The sequence below is a fragment of the Urocitellus parryii genome, chromosome 3 (genome assembly GCF_045843805.1).
Source record: "Urocitellus parryii isolate mUroPar1 chromosome 3, mUroPar1.hap1, whole genome shotgun sequence".
NCBI classification, from domain to species: domain Eukaryota; kingdom Metazoa; phylum Chordata; class Mammalia; order Rodentia; family Sciuridae; genus Urocitellus; species Urocitellus parryii.
In genome coordinates, this window is record NC_135533.1 from 8,728,612 (window position 1) to 8,746,112 (window position 17,501).

The 17,501-nt window shown below is 37.6% G+C and overlaps 1 protein-coding gene across 1 annotated transcript in view; it reads right to left on the bottom strand.

The window, feature by feature from the left end:
- Cntnap2 (contactin associated protein 2) overlaps positions 1-13,673 on the bottom strand; it is a 1,300,648-nt gene extending 1,286,975 nt beyond the window's left edge. The window contains exons 1-2 of the mRNA XM_077795886.1: positions 13,667-13,673; positions 12,727-12,837 (exon numbers count right to left, since the gene is read on the bottom strand). Coding sequence (XP_077652012.1) covers positions 12,727-12,837; positions 13,667-13,673 — 118 coding nt within the window. The remainder of the gene's footprint in view (positions 1-12,726; positions 12,838-13,666) is intronic.
- Between the last annotated feature and the right edge of the window lie 3,828 nt (positions 13,674-17,501).

Here is a 17,501-nt window from a genome sequence, read left to right on the forward strand (position 1 = left end):
AATCCACAAAACACTATTAATTATGTTATTAATTATCAATGTGCCTCGGCACCAATCCTTTAAAATATAAAATAATTCAGAATGGTCTTCCTGATTGCAGGAGGTAACATGTATAATTCACAAAGCTCCTCAACTCCAATAAATAGCATATCCATGCTGGCTTTAAAGGGTGAAACAGAAACAAAGAAAAATCTGGAAACTACTAAAAATAAAAACAAAGCAAAATAAAAACAGGAAACGTGAATTCCTTACATTGCTAAGAAAATAAAAAGAGCTAAGAAAAACCAAAATAGAAGTGACCTTTGGGTGAAAATCTGGGGAATAGAACTTTCTGTGTTTTTGTGTTTACATTTTAATGTTAAAAAGGCATACACAATAAAAGTAGATGGTCTTAAATGTCATGGTTTATTGTCAGCAGTATTCCTGTCAAACATAGATCTCACTTTTAAAGCAAGGGATGAGTGAACAATGCTGATTGCTCATTTTCAGTGTACAGGAAAGGGAACTGCAACAAGGCTGGGCTGCTTTGATTTGTTAAGGGGACAATATTTTTAGAATTAGTTCTGGAAGGTGTGAGTTTAAAAGAAAGAGCATTTCTTTCTTTCTATTTTAATTCTTGCTAAAGAAAATTTATAAAAAAGAGATGAATTTGCCGAGTGTTAAGACAAGGTTCCATTCATTCTAATAAGTATGACCCAACCAGCTGCTAATAGGGCAGACTTAGATGAAGTCTTTCCAATTGTCTTGGAGATAATGTAGCTTTTTTCCTTCTCTTGATGAATAAAGAAAAGGAACAAACAGGCACAAAAGTATGAAAGTTTTTCTAATTATAGGAGAGGAAATGCTGAAGACTGGAGAGCTACTCCTTTGAAGAGAGCCACTGTAATTTGGGGTTTAAGTACAGTGAAGAGCATCTCTCCCATGGGTTGCTCAGGCTCTGACAATACTAATGAATGGGCTCTGTTCAGTGCCACTCACCAACCAGTGGACATGAGCTTCCCACATGGACTTGCCCTGCTCACTCCTGGCCTTTGCCTCTTCTTGTGGCCAGGCTACTGCAAGGGAACATGGAACCATTCCTATGGACTGGACATGGTGACAAGAACAGATAGGAGGTTTCTGTCACCCATCAGCATGCTCAAGCCAAAGGCCTCACATGTGGAGTGAATATCCCCATGTAAGAGGGGCTTGTTTTACCCATTCAGCATCACTATCTTGATGGTTCCAGTTCCACTGCAGCAAAAGCATTGGGGGGAAAGGTGGCATCAGGGACATTTTTGGATTGTTCATTCTAGAAAAATGATATTTCATTTTCTTAAAAAAATACATAAACAATGATAATTGTATTTGCTCTTGTTACTCATTTTCCATATAGTCAAGACGCCAACCGGCTGTAACAGAGAATAATTCGTAAGATAATTTTTTACAACAAGCAAATGTTAGTGAACATTCAGTCTAAGAAATCATTCCTACTTGGAAGTGATGGGCATTTTAACTTTGAAATTTGTAGAACAATTATGCAGTAGATATGTAAGAATATTTCTCCATTCAGAAAATGCTCTTTGAAAATCAAGCACGTGCACATCATTGGGTTAAAGTGTTTTGAGATTGTGTAAGTTTTATCTTTAAATTAAATTTCTGATACTGTAAATTCCCCTGTTTAAGATGTGAAAAACATAGTATCCCTCTATGAATACCATTAGAAAACAGTAACAAGGATACCCAAACAATGTCTAAAACATGCCATTGTTATATATTCTGGAATGGTTTAGAATGAAAAATGCAGTTTGTTGAAACTTCAGTTGATGGAGGCTTTCAATTAAGTATCCTGGCTAATTTGGGAGATATGGTCTACCCACTAAGAATCAGCAATGATAGGCAAAGATTCTCATTGCTGAGTGAGGTAATTCAGCAACTGAACAAAGGTGGAAAGTGGCCCAAGTTGACTTCTGGTATAAGAGGGAACTCTAGATACTTACCAAGAAAACTACAAGGTAGATTTATTGTTCACATCTTTCCAAAGGCGATATTTATTTAAATACATTTCTCTGCTCATTCAGAGGTGAAGTTATCTCAACTCATATATCCTAACCGTTTTTAAAGCAAAGCTCCAAAACACACTATCATAATTGATTATTCAAAAGTTCCTTTTTTTAGACAGTTGGCTTTTAACTTTGTGACACAAGCAGAGTTTTAGAAACTTTGTATCCCATAGCCATTAAAATATCATAGCTGTGTAACATAGACTATCACGGATCCTAAGCCAGCTTAGGATGCTCTCAGTGGCAAATACTAAGATATTTAAAATCTGCTACAAATACATGTAAATAGAAGCTTCCTAAGAATAATTAACTAAGACACTCTTCATCTTCAAAGTCCAAAATCTAAAACCTCATTTTTTTCAACTAACTCCTCTTGCCCCAGGCCCCACACAGGCGACAGAAGCTGGGTTCCCCTGTGTGGAGTGGGATGGCTGAGAAATATGGCAAAAAACCCCATGACACAGAAGATAGTTTTAAAGAGCAGGACAGGAGTGCTCTTAAACCTTAAGGGTGGAGCTTCCAGGCTGGAAAGAGAGAGAGAGAGAGCCTCATTTGCTTTATTTATATGGGGGAATTTCAAAGGTTCTCTACAGAATGTTCTTAGCCAATTAAGATATAAGGTGGGCTGCCCAGTTCCCAAAGGGTCACGCCCTACTCCAGAGTTACTAGATCAGTCTTCCTAGCTAGCGAAGACAGAGGTCATGGGTGTACACTGTGCAATCCATTAGGTGGAGGAGCCACAAAATAGCTTGCAATGACAAACCGAAATCTCCTTGGCTCCAAGGCTGAGTGAAGAAGCTCAAATAGCTCAGGGGTGGCTCCCCACACACTTCAGCTTACTGTGCTGAACCCCAAATCATCATATTCATTATCCAACAGTCTTTTCAATCAGAACTTTCAGAAACACAGAAGTGAAATCATGGGACACACCACTATATCTATGCAGAGTAAACATATCTCATTGAAAACTCTTGATTCACAGTATTTAACTAAATTTCATAAAACCAGCTCCAACAGTCAAGTTGTATTCTGCTGGCCTAAAAAATGCTCCAGGAAAAGAGGACCCCTAGTTCTCCAGTGGAGGGGCACAGAATACAATATTCTTCCAGCTGATTTGATTGAGAATATATGTATATAATTGTGTTGATGATACATATGAGCTTTACATGGCTTAGAAAACAGTACTCTATGGGAAATAGTAAAAAACTTAGCCCAAATTTCTATGGGCAGAGCAAAAGCAAAGGTGTTGAAATTCCAACATCATGAAATTTGATCCCTATCGAAGAAACATAGCAATATGATTTGCAAATTCAAACAGCCCCATCCAAACCAACCAAATGAATCATTGCCTCATAAATATGCTTCTAACATTGTATCATTTAATAAGTATTAATGATACAAATGTTTCATGCATTACATGCTTAATTTTATGAGGGTTCTGAGGAAGGTAAAATGCCAATTTATATTTGAGAATTTAAGTCAAAAAGGATAAATCAAAATTTACAATATGAATTAGATGGCAGTTCTTTCAATTTAACAACTGAATATAAGGACTGTGAGATCCTTAGAAGAAATAATTCAAAATATTTTTTATATTCAGATTAATGATGTTAAGGAACAAAAATTTACTTTTCCTTAATGTCAAGAACACTATTTTATTTTTTCTAAGAACCATAAAGTAAAAAAAAAATCTATTGGTATTATAAGATCTATATTTTCTAAAACATTCAAAAGATAATAAGATAATCAGAATAAAACAACACTTGAAAAATTGCTGATATAATCTCATTTAAATTGAGAAGGGTTTGAGGTGAAAAGACTTGGGGCAGATTTAAGTTTAATGTATATCAATTGCCTAATTTTGCAAAAATCATTAACAATTATTTAAAACATTAATTTATCAACTTTTAGAGTAGTTTGATAATAATTTTTATTAAATGATGATGAGAAACACTTACACATTGACCAATACACAATTCTAGTAGTAACTTCTCAGGAAGGTCTTGCTTTTGTAATGATAAGAGTATTCATGCAATCCTTGACTTTATATATGCTTATCTGTTGCTTTTGGGAGCTGGGGGTTACTGTGGGAAGAACACTAATACTTAACTGCAGAACAGTTTGTGTTGCTTATTTTTCTTTAAGCTTTGCAACAGCTCTGATAAACTGTATAATTGATTTTACTCTAAAATATAAGCAAGTGGACCACATCGCTAGGAATATGATGCTCCTCTTGGAGCAATTATAAATTTTACTTTTTCAATTGTCAAAATTCCTGGTTTGGATGATAAATTTCATAGTAGTTGAAGAAATCAAGAAAGTAAAATACAGAAAGGTTACGTAACTGACTAATATCATTCTCATCCATGGTGGATTTGAAGCAGACCAGGTACCCCAACCCAAGAGACCCTTGCCATAATTAAGCTTTACCTCTTGTCAGATCAGCAGGATGTCTGCAGAGGTTATTGTAGTTGGTAGTTTCCTCTTTTTCTGTAAATGCCAAATTTGTACACAAAAAGGTGTGACAAAGTTAGTCTGCATTGTTGTACAAAAAGATATTTCTGTTTTCTTGGTTAAAAAAAAATTGTGAAATCTCTGTCTGGTCTATAGGATGAAACAGAGAGTACTTGTCATGTGAATCTTCAAGCAACCCCCACCCCATTGAGTATAAAGTTCAAAGAATTTCCAAAATCTTGGTTCAGATGTAGAATTCTTAAGCCAGAGCCACCTCTGAACCCTGCAATCAATGAACCTGCTTTCTGAAAATTCCTCTGGTGTCCAGCCTCCACTGTCCTACCTCAGTTCAGAATTGTAACCTCGGCACACAAGGATGCAAGCCTCTGTCTTTGCACTGTTCAGCAGGCGTTTTCCAAAGGGTGATATGAAAATGAAGGAGTATAGTGAGGAAAGATAGGAATGTCAAATATGTTGAAATGCTACACTGGAAAAATCAGTCCTTTGGATTTTTCTGCTACCAAGGATCTGCTCTTAAAAGGCAAGTGCTCCTAGGAGAGGTAGCACTTCAATAATGAATTCATATTTCAGCACAAATTATCACTAAGTGGGGAAAGGAGCAGATTAAAAAAATACTAGATGGTAGAGACTAAAAGAGGGAAAAGAAAAAAATAGTGGAATAGCAGCTTATAAAGTAGAACAGGGACTCACTAATTTGGTTGGAGATAGGTCATGCAGAAGGAACAGAAAAGAGGAAGAGAGGTTACCACCCACCTAACTCTCCAGGGAACTGACCTTAAGTAAACCTGTGGCTAGTTACCATATCATTAGCATCCCAGTTTGCTCCCCCTCTGTGCATTTGGGGGGAAGGGAAAGGAAGGCAAGAAACTTATGTATGCACAGTAGAAAAGAGATTATGACATGCTGAGCTGTGGATCAAGGGGCCCATCAACCCCCAATCCACCCAGGGGAGAAGAGGAGGACCTGGCACAGCCCAATCAGGACGTGCTCCACTGTGTAGATGGTGTCCTGGGCTACTGGACAGCTCCCACTCCACTCTTTTAGGGTGTTATGTTCCCTTTCAATAGACCTTTGCCTTGCCTGCGGACCTCACATCTTGCTCGACTCTTTATTTTAGATGCCAAGAACCTGGTCGCAGGACTCCCTGAGGATCCCTGCCTGCATGCCCCTAATAAGTCTATTTTATAATTTAAGTCTTGATGTTACATCGTGAGTGAAGGACTTCCTGATAAAAGTCAAGAACACAGCCTGATGTGGCATATTCTGACTGCCATGAGTGGGCCACGTGGAGCAGAGGGGCTGGGAGCACCTGGAGGAACACAGCAGGAGGCGCCAGTGCTCCTCAGAGGGAAGCTCTCCTGGGGAAGTGCTGTGGCTGTTTTATCATGTCAGCCACAGCTCTGGATTTCACTCCTTGTGACAGAGCCTTTGAATATACAGAGCTTTCTGAAAGGGGAGAACAAATAGAAAGGAGAGGAGAAGGCGGTCTTTGCAAATGTGACTAAGGGACAAGTGAGTTGAAGTTTGCATAAAGGAGGAGAAAGTGTTTCCTTGAAATAGCACGATCAGTGTTGGTCAACAGCAGGGTTAAGGACACTGTTGGCCCCAGTGGCTCTGGAAGCCAAGACAGGAGGATCACAAGTTCAAAGCCGGCCTCAGCAAATTAGTGAGACCCTGAGTAATTTAGGGAGACTCTATCTCAAAATAAAAAGAGCGAGCGAGGAGGGGTATGGCTCAGTGATTGAAAACCTTTGTGTTCAATTCCTGGTACAAAAAAAAAAAAGAGAGAGAAAGAAAGTTGCTGAGCCACGCTGGAGCCTGCAGGGGTGTCTGGCATGTGTTTCTACAGACACGTGGACCAGAGAAGAGCTGCCAACCTGCTACCTACTAAAGCTCTCCCCTGGCCAACAGGAAGCAGAAACTTGAGGTGACATGAAGGGGCTGTGACATCAAGTCCAGGTGGCAACTGTTAACCTCAGTGGTGTCTCTCAAGGGAAAGTAAAGATTGTGGTTTTCTCTAAGACAAGCATGGTCATCCAGAGCCCCACCCCATCTTCCTTTCCAGATGTCCACCATGTTCGTCCTCCTTTCAGAAGTGAGCGTTAATTTTGTGGCCTGTGAGTACAACCCATCTTCCTTGCTGAAGGAAAGAAGGGGGAAACAACTTGACAACACTACCCACATTCTCTGCCCTTTGGTTTAATAGAGAAAATGATACATTGTTAAAATAGGAGAACATAGGAAGAAAATCTAAAGGAAAACATCTCTGAGGTTAGCAGCAGGCAGTGGGCGATCTACTACTTAAACATGAGAGCACGGGATGGAAAGGAAGAAAACCATTCAGTCTGCACCACCTGGGACACTGAGACACCAGGTTGTGCTTCTCCAGCTACATGACCATAAGTCCAGGTTTACGCAAATCTTCAGCCTCATTTTAACTTCTACCTTTAGTCTAAATCAAATCCTGCAGTGATACCACATCATATGGTGAAGTCAAATACAAAGTTAGTTGGGTTCTAGTTGAATGCATGGATTTGTGTCCTTGTCCTGTAACCCTGGTCCCCAGCTATGCCCCCTCAGAATCTAAATTTTAAATCCTCAGTATATCTTGGGGTTTCCATATTTATCATTTCTAATCTATAAAGTAGGGATAATAATTGTTTCTTCCTCAGGAGTACTTGGGTAACAAGCAAGGAAACGTCTTCAAGATAGCTCTGCAAATGATGGTGGATGTTAGGATCTGGAAAGTGTGTCACAGACTTTAGGCAGAAGCTCAGCAGAGGTCAAGCACACTGGGAGCAGGGCCCTTGGGAAGCCAAGGAAGGAAGACAGGGACTTTCCTCTGCTTCTCCATGCAGACCCCCAGGTCTCCTGCCTTCATATCTTCACCTGCACCTGCTTTCCTCTTCTGCATTTGCCTTATTTACACACCAGATCGTGGTTCCCCCAGAAGTCCCCGCAACTCCCATATTGACATCACACCACACAACAGAGAGATTCGGGTCAGCAGTGGAGACCAGGCTAGGGCAGAGAGGAAAGGACCACATGGCACAAGCCTGTTCCCCTGGAGGTAGAAGAGAATTCTCCATCTGCAAGGCAACAGTGTTGAGGGGTGGGACCTTTAATAGGTGTGTCGATAATGACCACCCTGCCCCCATAAGGACATTCATGCCACCATCATGGGAGTGGTGTGGTTACCCTGGGCATAGGTTAGTTACATCATGGGAGTGGGTTAGTTATCATGGGAGTGGGCAGCTTATAAAAGACTAAGTTTGACCCCTTCCCCTGTGTCTCCCGTGCATGCTTGCCTTTCCATTTTTGCCATGGGGGACATAAGAAGAGGTCCTCACCAGATGCAGAGTGGAGGCTTGTGCTGTGCCATGGACTTCCCAGACTTAGAACCATCAGCCAATTAAATTTCCTTTATATACCACTCAGTTTCCAATGTTCTACAATACAGCAGAAAAAGGCACCTCTGACTTACAGTTTTGTCTAACAAGGTTGCTGTGAAAGTCAAGAGACGCTTAGAACACATACAACAGCATGCTACAATCTGAAAATGCTATTTAAATTTAAGAACAGTGAGACTGTACAAAACTCTCAAGGGTTTAATGTCTTTGTTAACCTAGGAAAGAGGAACAAATTTCACTGGGATGTACTTAACAATCGCACAAGATCTGGAGGGCTTCTTCAGTTAAGAGCAAATCAGAACAAATCAATGAGAAAGGTATGAACAAAAAACTAAGCAAACTCAGAGAATCCCTGTCTCTAAGTAAAATACAAAATAGGGCTGGGGATGTGGCTCAGAGGCCTAATGCCCCCTGAGTTCAATCCTCAGTACCAAAAAAAAAAAAAAAAAAAAAAAAAAAATCTAAAAACAGTGGTTCCAAAGGATGTGGGAGTCTCACCTGGATTCCCACCAAAGATCACATCTTTCCCAGCTTTGTCATGTACCAGCCCCTGATATCAAGGTTATAGCAGATGAATTTGGGTTGCAGGGACTGAAAAAACTAAACTCAAAAAAAAAAGTGCATGACAGACAATCTGTCATCTAAATGTGTATTTGCATTCATATTCTGCTTTTCTATGGATTTATAAACACATAGAGTCTCTCTCTAAAATATATTTGAGGAATATAATTTAAGCAAATAATAAAACTTGAAGTCAATGTTTATCAACACAATGCTGAGCAGAATATGTTCTTTTCTGTATTTGTATAATTACTAAGTTGCAAACTTCTTTCTGTGTTCAAATGTGATCTTTTCACTTTTGGATGCTTGTGCAGTGTAAATGTCAGATGATTCTTGCCACCAGTGAAGTACAAAAACGCAACTCCAAAATTCCTGGCTTCTCTTACATAAATCTGTTTTCTTCTTCGTCTGTTGAGAATTCTCTGCTGCCTTTGTCCCTGGTCATTCAGATATTTACTATCACACTATACTAAAAATAATACTGCATTCTGCATTAGTAAGGGTTATTTGTCATATATATCTTAGCCTGAATTTAACCTAACAAGGCATTTTCCCCAAAGACATTTGCCTATGAACTTTTCTAATGGAGGAGAAAACTTTGTTGTTTATTAAAACAACCACATGTAACTTTCCTTTCTATGTTTCTTTTCTTTTCTTTTTTTTTTTTTTTTTTTGGAGAGGATACACTCCTCCTCCTGAAACCACCTCCTCTGAATCACACCAACATGACCAGTCATCGTTGACCTCACACATGTGAGTCTTTTGTGTAGGAAGGGGCAGAGCAACCTGAAGGCAGGATGGGGGGCATAGCATTTATTACCCCAGAGCCTGCAACACTTAGGTAAATAGCACATATGAATAGACAAACTTGTTATATGTACCAACATAGTATATTACTTTGAAAACCAAAAATAAGTAAAATTCCAGCAGAACAAATGTTGTCACAATGGTCCATACTGAAGTAATAACCTGCTGTATTAGGAGAGGCAGAATTTTCTCCCCCAGTATGATTTCCACCCTGATGCATGCAAATACATTTTATCACTAGTCAAAGAGAGAGGAACTGCAGGTCAGAGAGTCAGAAACTGCATCTTTTCAAATAGTCTTTTGCTTTTGAACAATGTTCCATTTGCAAATGCATTCTATCCATCCATCTTTATTTCTATCTTTAAATATAATATATATATAGATTCTACACATATATATGAATATATATCACATACACATGCAGAATTATATATTATATATATGTAGAATCTATATAGATTCTATAAACTGCAGAGAAAATTACTATAATGAAAGTTAACACATTCTTCAAATCTGACCATCTGGGTCAAAAATATATTAGCAATTTTAAAAGTTTGTTTAAATCTCACACTCTACTTATATGAGTAAATAATAGACAAGTGTCTCTAAGTCATTTAGAATGTCATCTTGTACACTTAAACACCTATAGGTTTTAATATAACTTCCTTAGAATTGAATGAGAACAAAAACAATTGTTCTATAAAATGTTAATTTATAAAAATTAAAAGACAACACATATTCAAAACTAAAGTTTCTGCATGTGGTGCTCCCTGATCTAAAAGCACACATCTATGTAATCCCCACAATCTGGTCCTTTAGCATTCTTGTATCTATATCATTTTTATTTGACATACAACTCTAATTTCTAAATTAGATACAGAGTTATACTGAAAGGATCCCTTGCTCAAGACCAGCTGTTTGGCCAGGGCTTATGTGTTGTTTGTTTTCATTTTCTTATCACTGACTAGATGCTGTCATTCATGTTTCTGAAGTATGTGTGCCTAATACAACCGGAGGCCCCGATGCACTGGGCAAGTCATGGTCTTCAGTCATATTTCCTTCCAAATTTCCAAAAGCAACACTTTCTGACTTGGCTTCCTTGCATTAACATTATTGCTGATTTTTCAGCATCATGACAGGTATTTTAAGGCATGTGCTATCCTCTTGGTGCCTGGACTATGTGTTATTTCCTTTATCTTTTAGATTTTGTTGTAGCTTTCATATTGCTGGGAAAGTCTGGAGCATTAGTATTTGGGGATGGTCAGCTTCTTGTTTCATGTTTTTCTATCAATATTCACTTTTTGTTGTATCCAGTATCTTTTATGGAAGAAGAATAAACTAACATCTCCATTACATCAGCATCTTCAAGCAGAATTTCTGGTAACAAATAGTAAGAGTAACTTGCCAACTATCTCACGCTCATCAAAGATGAGCTAACTAACAATGTCATTAAAGCAGACCTACCATGTTGTTATCTACATCCCTCTGTTTTGCCTGTGTCTCTCTCTCCCCAAGTCTTATTACTGATTAAGGGCTTGTGTTAGTCGGCTATTTTGCTGCTGTGATTTAAAGATCTTATCTGAAAATTCTTAGAGGAGGAAAAATTTATTTAGTTATCAATACATATACAGCAGACTCCATTCTTCAGGGCTCAAAGTGAGGCTGAACATCATGCAGGAAGAATTTGGCAGGGGGAAGCAACTCACATGATAATTAGAAAGCAGAGAGAGAGAGAGAGAGAGAGAGAGAGAGAGAGAGAGAGAGAGAGAGAGAGATCTCCACTTGCCATACACAACTATCTACCCCAAAGGCACACCTCCAATGCCCTCCCTCCTCCAGCCACACCCCTCCTTCCTCAAGTACCCACTCAGTTAATCTCATCACGTGTTAAATCACTGATTGGGTTAAGACTCTCACAACCCAATCATTTCTCCTCTGAACCTTCTTGCATTGTCTCACATGTGAGCTTTGAGGGGACACCTCACATCCAAACCATAACAGGTCTCTTCACACCTCTGTAAATTTCTGTAAATGTTCTTCTGTGTACAGTGGTCTAGCTTTCCATATCTATATTCTGCCCCCCTTCGGTCATACTCAATCATTCCTATCTTCTTTTCTTTTTCTGATGCTATTTTTATTACTTTTCCTCTTCCTCTTAGAAAATTTCCTCCAGATTTTCTCTTTCTCATGTTGTTTGTTAATGGTCCTTTCTCTCCTTCCTCTGTCCCTTCTTCCTACTCTTCTATATTTATTCCCTTTTACTTTATGGATCTTGAATTGGCTATGGTTTAATACTATTTTATTATTTAGTACTTCCTGTTTTTCCAAATCAAATTATGGTAAACCTGACAAAAAATTTGTATATTTATAATCTAAAACATGATGCTTTGCTATATGTGTACATTACAAAATGATTAACCTAAGCTAATTAGTATATCCACCTCACTTAGTGAACATTTTCTGTGGTGAGAACACTTAAGACCTACTCTCCAAGCAGTTTCCACATTAAAAAGAGTTAGAAACCAGGGTCAACATGCTCTTCAACAATCCACAGGGCTTATTCCTTCTGTTTAACTTAAGCATTGTCCCTTATCAATCAACATTTTTTCCCATTTTCCCCACCCCTCCCCAGACCTGGCAACCTCCATTCAAATTTTTTAACTGAATCAAAATGGTGATCAATTACTATTTGATCAATTAGTATTTACCCAAGACCAATTAATATAAATTAGTATTTACCAAAGAAAATATTGCTTATTTATTCTTAAAATTGCCATCTATTGATAGTTCTATCAGTATCCCTTTGAAGTGAATTTTCTTTTTCTGCCTCTCATTGTGTTTCTTTACTCTTTATGAAATGCTGTCAACTTTGAAATTGACAATAGCTAAGGAATACTGTGATTTTAAAGTTCAAGATTCAAGCAAATGTGTAACTATTTTTTATACAGCTTTAATAACAAAGCTGTGCACTGGAGGGAAAATTGTAAAGGTCTCATATTTAGTTATCTATATTTTTATACGAAGCTGTTCACACATTAATGAAAAAGAACAATATCTCGGTATATATAGTACTATTTTTCATACACGGTACACATATTAGGAGTCAATTTTAAAAATATTGTTCTCAATGATTTTCTGATTAAAAAGAATTTTCTTAACTCAGAATGTTTATATTACTTTGACTTTGGTGACACAAGTGACTTCAAAATTCTTACCCTTTGACTTATCATCTCCACTTAAAGCCTAGATTTCCCTCTGTTATTCTCCAATAGTGGCTCTATGAGAAGTTCACTGTGTTTGTGGGTCTTCTAGTAGAAAGGCAAGAAGGACTTGGGTGCCTACTATGTGCTGTTATCCAATGATACACATTTTAAAATGTAGTCATTTTTATTTAACACATTTATTATAAAAGGAATGAAAATGTGCCTTACCCCCTCGCTTGTTGATCTTGGCATAGCCTGGAGAATAGCTGCTGGACATGGAGGAAGAGCTGCTGAAGGCTACGTGGGGAAGCCCAGAGACCAGTGGCTCATCACATTTTTCTGAAAAGAAAAAAGAGATTCAATTAAGCTATTATTATCATCATCATCATCATCATCATCATCATTATTTGCAGTATTGGGAATTGAACTTGAGGAGCTCTAGCACTGAGCTACATCACCAGCCCTTTTAATTTTTTAAAAAAATATTTATTTTTTAGTTTTAATTGGACATAATACCTTTATCTTTTTATTTTTATATGGTGCTAAGGATTGAACCCAGGGCCTTGCACATGTTAGGCGAGGGCTCTACTGCTGAGCCACAACCCAGCCCCATATTTTTTAATTTGTAATGTGTTTTCACTAAGTTGCTAAGGCTGGCCTTGACTTGTGATCCTTCTGCCTTAGCATCCGGAGTTGCAGGGATTGTAGGCATGTGCCAACATGGCTGGCCAATCAAACTCTTTAAATAATGATTGATATGCACTTGCTAAAATAAGTATTGAATAATTTACAAACACTAAAATCCATAAATGATATTTGACAAAGGCTCAGAATTTGGGTGACTTAATTATGATAATTATAAAATGTCACAGAAGCAATTCTATCTTATGATTTTCAGGAGTAGAACTATGGCAAAGTACATTGTTCCTAAGGAGCCAAATTCACACTTGTTATCTTAAAACTGCAAGAAAAATTGAGGATGTCTGCACAACAAAATTTGGTATCTTGTATCTCCAAAGAAAATTAGAAATGGAGGCAAGAATGACAAGGAGGAATTTTATCAAAGCTACAAAAATAACAAATGGGAAGTTGCTAATCAGCATGTATAAAATTCCAGATGAGTAAGTTCACAAGATGAGTAAGTTCTAAAGGTCTGATGTGCGCACACTGTGCATATAGACAATAAAACTGTACCATATTTTTTTAAAAGTCTGTTAAAAGAGTAGATCTCTTGTTAAGTGTTCTTATCCAAATAAATGAATTTTTAAAAAAAGAAATAGATATCACTAAGGTAGGACACAGAATAATCGCTACTTAAAAAGATTCACCATCAGAAAAATCAATCAATCTTCATACTCAACTAATCAAGGGCACTCTAAGCAAGTGATACCTGAATTCTACTGTAACACTTTCTGTACTTGGCTATTAAAGTGTTATTATAATGTCCTCCACCACAACCCCCTTTTAGCTGCTTGGTCTCTGATTCCTTTGATGGGTCTCTCACAGTTTCTTAAAGTCTACATTTTCCTAAAGTAAAGTGGCCAGGGACAGCCTTTGGCTTGCTGCTCAGTCCACCCTTCCATCTCTGGGAGACTGCATTGAGGGCTCTGCTGCTTGTGGAAGATGTTCTCAAATCCTACGTCTCCCCTGACTTCTAAAACAACAGACCTAGTCCAAAGTGATCACAACTGTAAGACTGTCTAGCCTTGCTGCTTGCTCTAGGGGTGATCCTTTAGCACAGGGCAGCAGAACAGTCACTTATGAAAATGGATTTGGAAATGGGACTACAGCTAATCTGAATGGTAAATTTTAACAATTAATATGAAACTTTCACTTTACAGTCAAGGTTGATGAAGTGGCCCTTCCAAAATAAGTTTCATGCATCTTTTCCTTCTTTTACTTTTAACTTACTGTGGAAATAAAATCACATATACATGCCATATTTCCCAGAGACACTTGCTATCTAACTATGAAATATAAGAAATCAAACTATATTCTGTGAGAATGGATTTGTTCATCTGAACTTCAGATTTGTACACATTTGAATGGATGCGATAATGAATAATGGGTCATTTCTCCAGCACCCTGGGACCTAACTCCACTATGTCCAGGTGACCCTGGCTTCTGTTCTCCATCACTTGGAGACAGTCTGAAGCCAAGGCTTGACCTACAGTGGCTGCTCACATTCTTGTCCTTTACTGTCCAGACAAACAGTCCACTCTTGCTGGTGGCTTCACTATTCCTATTCTGAATGAGAGGAGACTCATGCAGCTCTTCTCCAGGTCTCTGTCCAATGCCACTTATCAAGACTGCAAAGATGCTTTGCTAGAAAGGAAGGAAGGAAGGAAGGAAGGAAGGAAGGAAGGAAGGAAAGAAGGAAGGAATAAAAGGAGGGAGGGAGGGAAGAAAAAGGAAGAGACATCCCTAAGGGAGAACATAGAACAATCACCATCTGAAAAGTTACTATCATCAGAAATATTCATGTCTGTGGCTGAAACCGTGCTGCCATAGCATCTACTCTCAATCCACCTCATCTTCCTTCCCAGCACTCAGCACCATCATGTGAGACTCATGTAATTGTTTCTCTGCTCTTCTCTCCCACTAGCTTGTGAGCTCTATGGAAATACAGTATTTGATGATTTGTCAGTACCAACGCTTCGGTGATCTTGGTACTTGGTACAAGCTCTAAATTCACATGTAAAATAAATGAATGAAAAAAAGAAAAAAATGTAAACTTTACAAACCTCTAAGTCTAGAAGTACATTGTCAACGTGCAACATGGCACAAGAGTTAATGTTTAGAAAGGTAATTTTTATTTCCAAAATATGTTCACATATGCTCAGAACTCCATTTCATAAGATAAGGAATTGAACTTGATATTCTAGAATGATTCTTATCTCAGATAAACAGAAACATGTTTATCAATAGAAGGAATAAACTATTTGTTTTAAAAATTCACTTAAGTAGAGTTAAGTCCCCAAAGACACCAGAGAAATGAATTATTATTATTTCACCATTCAAGTATGTACCAATCTGAAGTCAAAATGAACAAATCCATTCTCCTAAAATATTGTTAGATTTCTTATTTTTCATAGACTGCAAGTACCTCTGGGAAAGATGGCAGGTATGTGTCATCATATTCCCCAGAAAGTTCAATGTAAAAGACTGAAAAAATGAGCACAAAATTGTGTTTTTAAAGTAATCAGTCCACAAGTCTATACTACAAAGTGAAAAATTTCATGTTCATTGTTAAAATTTACTATAAAATAGTAGTCAACAATATACATCTTTGCTTTTTTTTCTGTTAACTGATTCTTTCAAGACCAATTTTTATATTGTTGGCTTAAGTTCTCATTTAACCACAGTGATCATTGCTTGTAAGGTTCCCATGGTTGTGCTAATATTCACTCACTTCTCCCTACTCATTCAGGCATGAGTCCAACCTGCTGGAAGGGCAGGAGCACATGAAATCCACATGTTCTGCCCTGTGCAGCCAAAGGTGTAGTGTCAAGAAAGTGACCAAGAACACAAAGGCACATTCATTGTTTGACGTGGGGAGGGGCACTACAAAGGAGCTTGACTGTGAAAGGGGCTGGAGAAGGGGCTGTTGTCCCAGGGGTCTGGTCCTTGTCAAGGAAGCATCAGAGTACATATTGACCTGATGGAAACCAGGAGCTGAGCCAGGTAAGAAATGGACAGGAACACGCTGGGAGCATCTTTTTCTAGTCTGACCTATACCTTGCCTATTTGACTACCTATACTTGCATTAAAAGTAACCAAAATGCAGTTGATAAAGAATTAATTAAATGATTGATTTACTTAAAAATAAAGCATTTTTAAAACCTAAAGGTAGTTCATCCTTATTACATTTAATTAAAATTGACTTATGTAACAAATTCATATTTTAATACCAAATAGTATTTTTTATTAATTTTAAACCTCAGTTAGAAACAAATTTAAAAATCATGTACTTCTGAATTATAAAATTAGAATAAAATTGAGATCAGGAAAAAGCAGAGCTCATTAGAGAATGCTTTTTTGTAACTATCAAATTATCAGAATTTGAACATTGGCAACCTCATAATCTCCTTAATTGAAATATAATATATAACCATAGAATTAAGTAATTAAGTAAATGTTACATTTACACACTTTCTCCTAGAGGATATTACTAGAAATATTTATTGATATCCATTTGCCTTGTACTTTTTAAGTAGTACATATGTATTATATGCAAATATATATGTAACTATACATAAAATGAGATATGTGTGTGAGTGAGTGTGCATGTGTGTGAGTGTGTGTGTGTGTGTGTGTGAGTGTGTGTGTATGTGTCTTCACATTTTCCATAAGGGGCAATAATAGAAGGACCCGCATAAGGTGATACAATATAAAAGGACAAGAGAATAACATCAAATTGTAATTAAATGCTAAATATAATATAATCAAATAGCAAAATAACATATAAATAAAAAAATGCTAGGCCATTGCCACAGGTGAGTTGCTTGTTAGACCTCATTCCATCATAACAGTGTGACCTTGAATATGTCAACTAATCTCTTTCCTACAGAGGACTCCCACATCATAATGAGGAAATTGAGCTCATTTTCTCTCAACCCCTGAAAAACTCTAAGAAATGTCTAGAACAGGAGTCAGCAAACTGCAACCTGCAGGCCAAATCCAGCCCTTGCTACTTCTGTAAGTAAAATTTTACTAGAGCTCAGAAGCACTTCATTTATGCATTTGTCTATACTGCTTTCAAAAATGGCCGGATGCTACAATACAGACCAGATGGCCTGTAAAACTAAACACTGTCTGACCTTTCATGGAAAAATTTTTGCAGACTTTAGCCTTGTTTGACAAATATTCCAGGTATTTGGGAATAAGAATAATTAGCAATTTTTCTATGTACAGGTTATTTGACATTATGTACAGGTTATCTCAGATAATGAGTCAGAAGTGGAGATTAGAGGATCTATAGATTGGTGAGCAGGTGGTAGTTA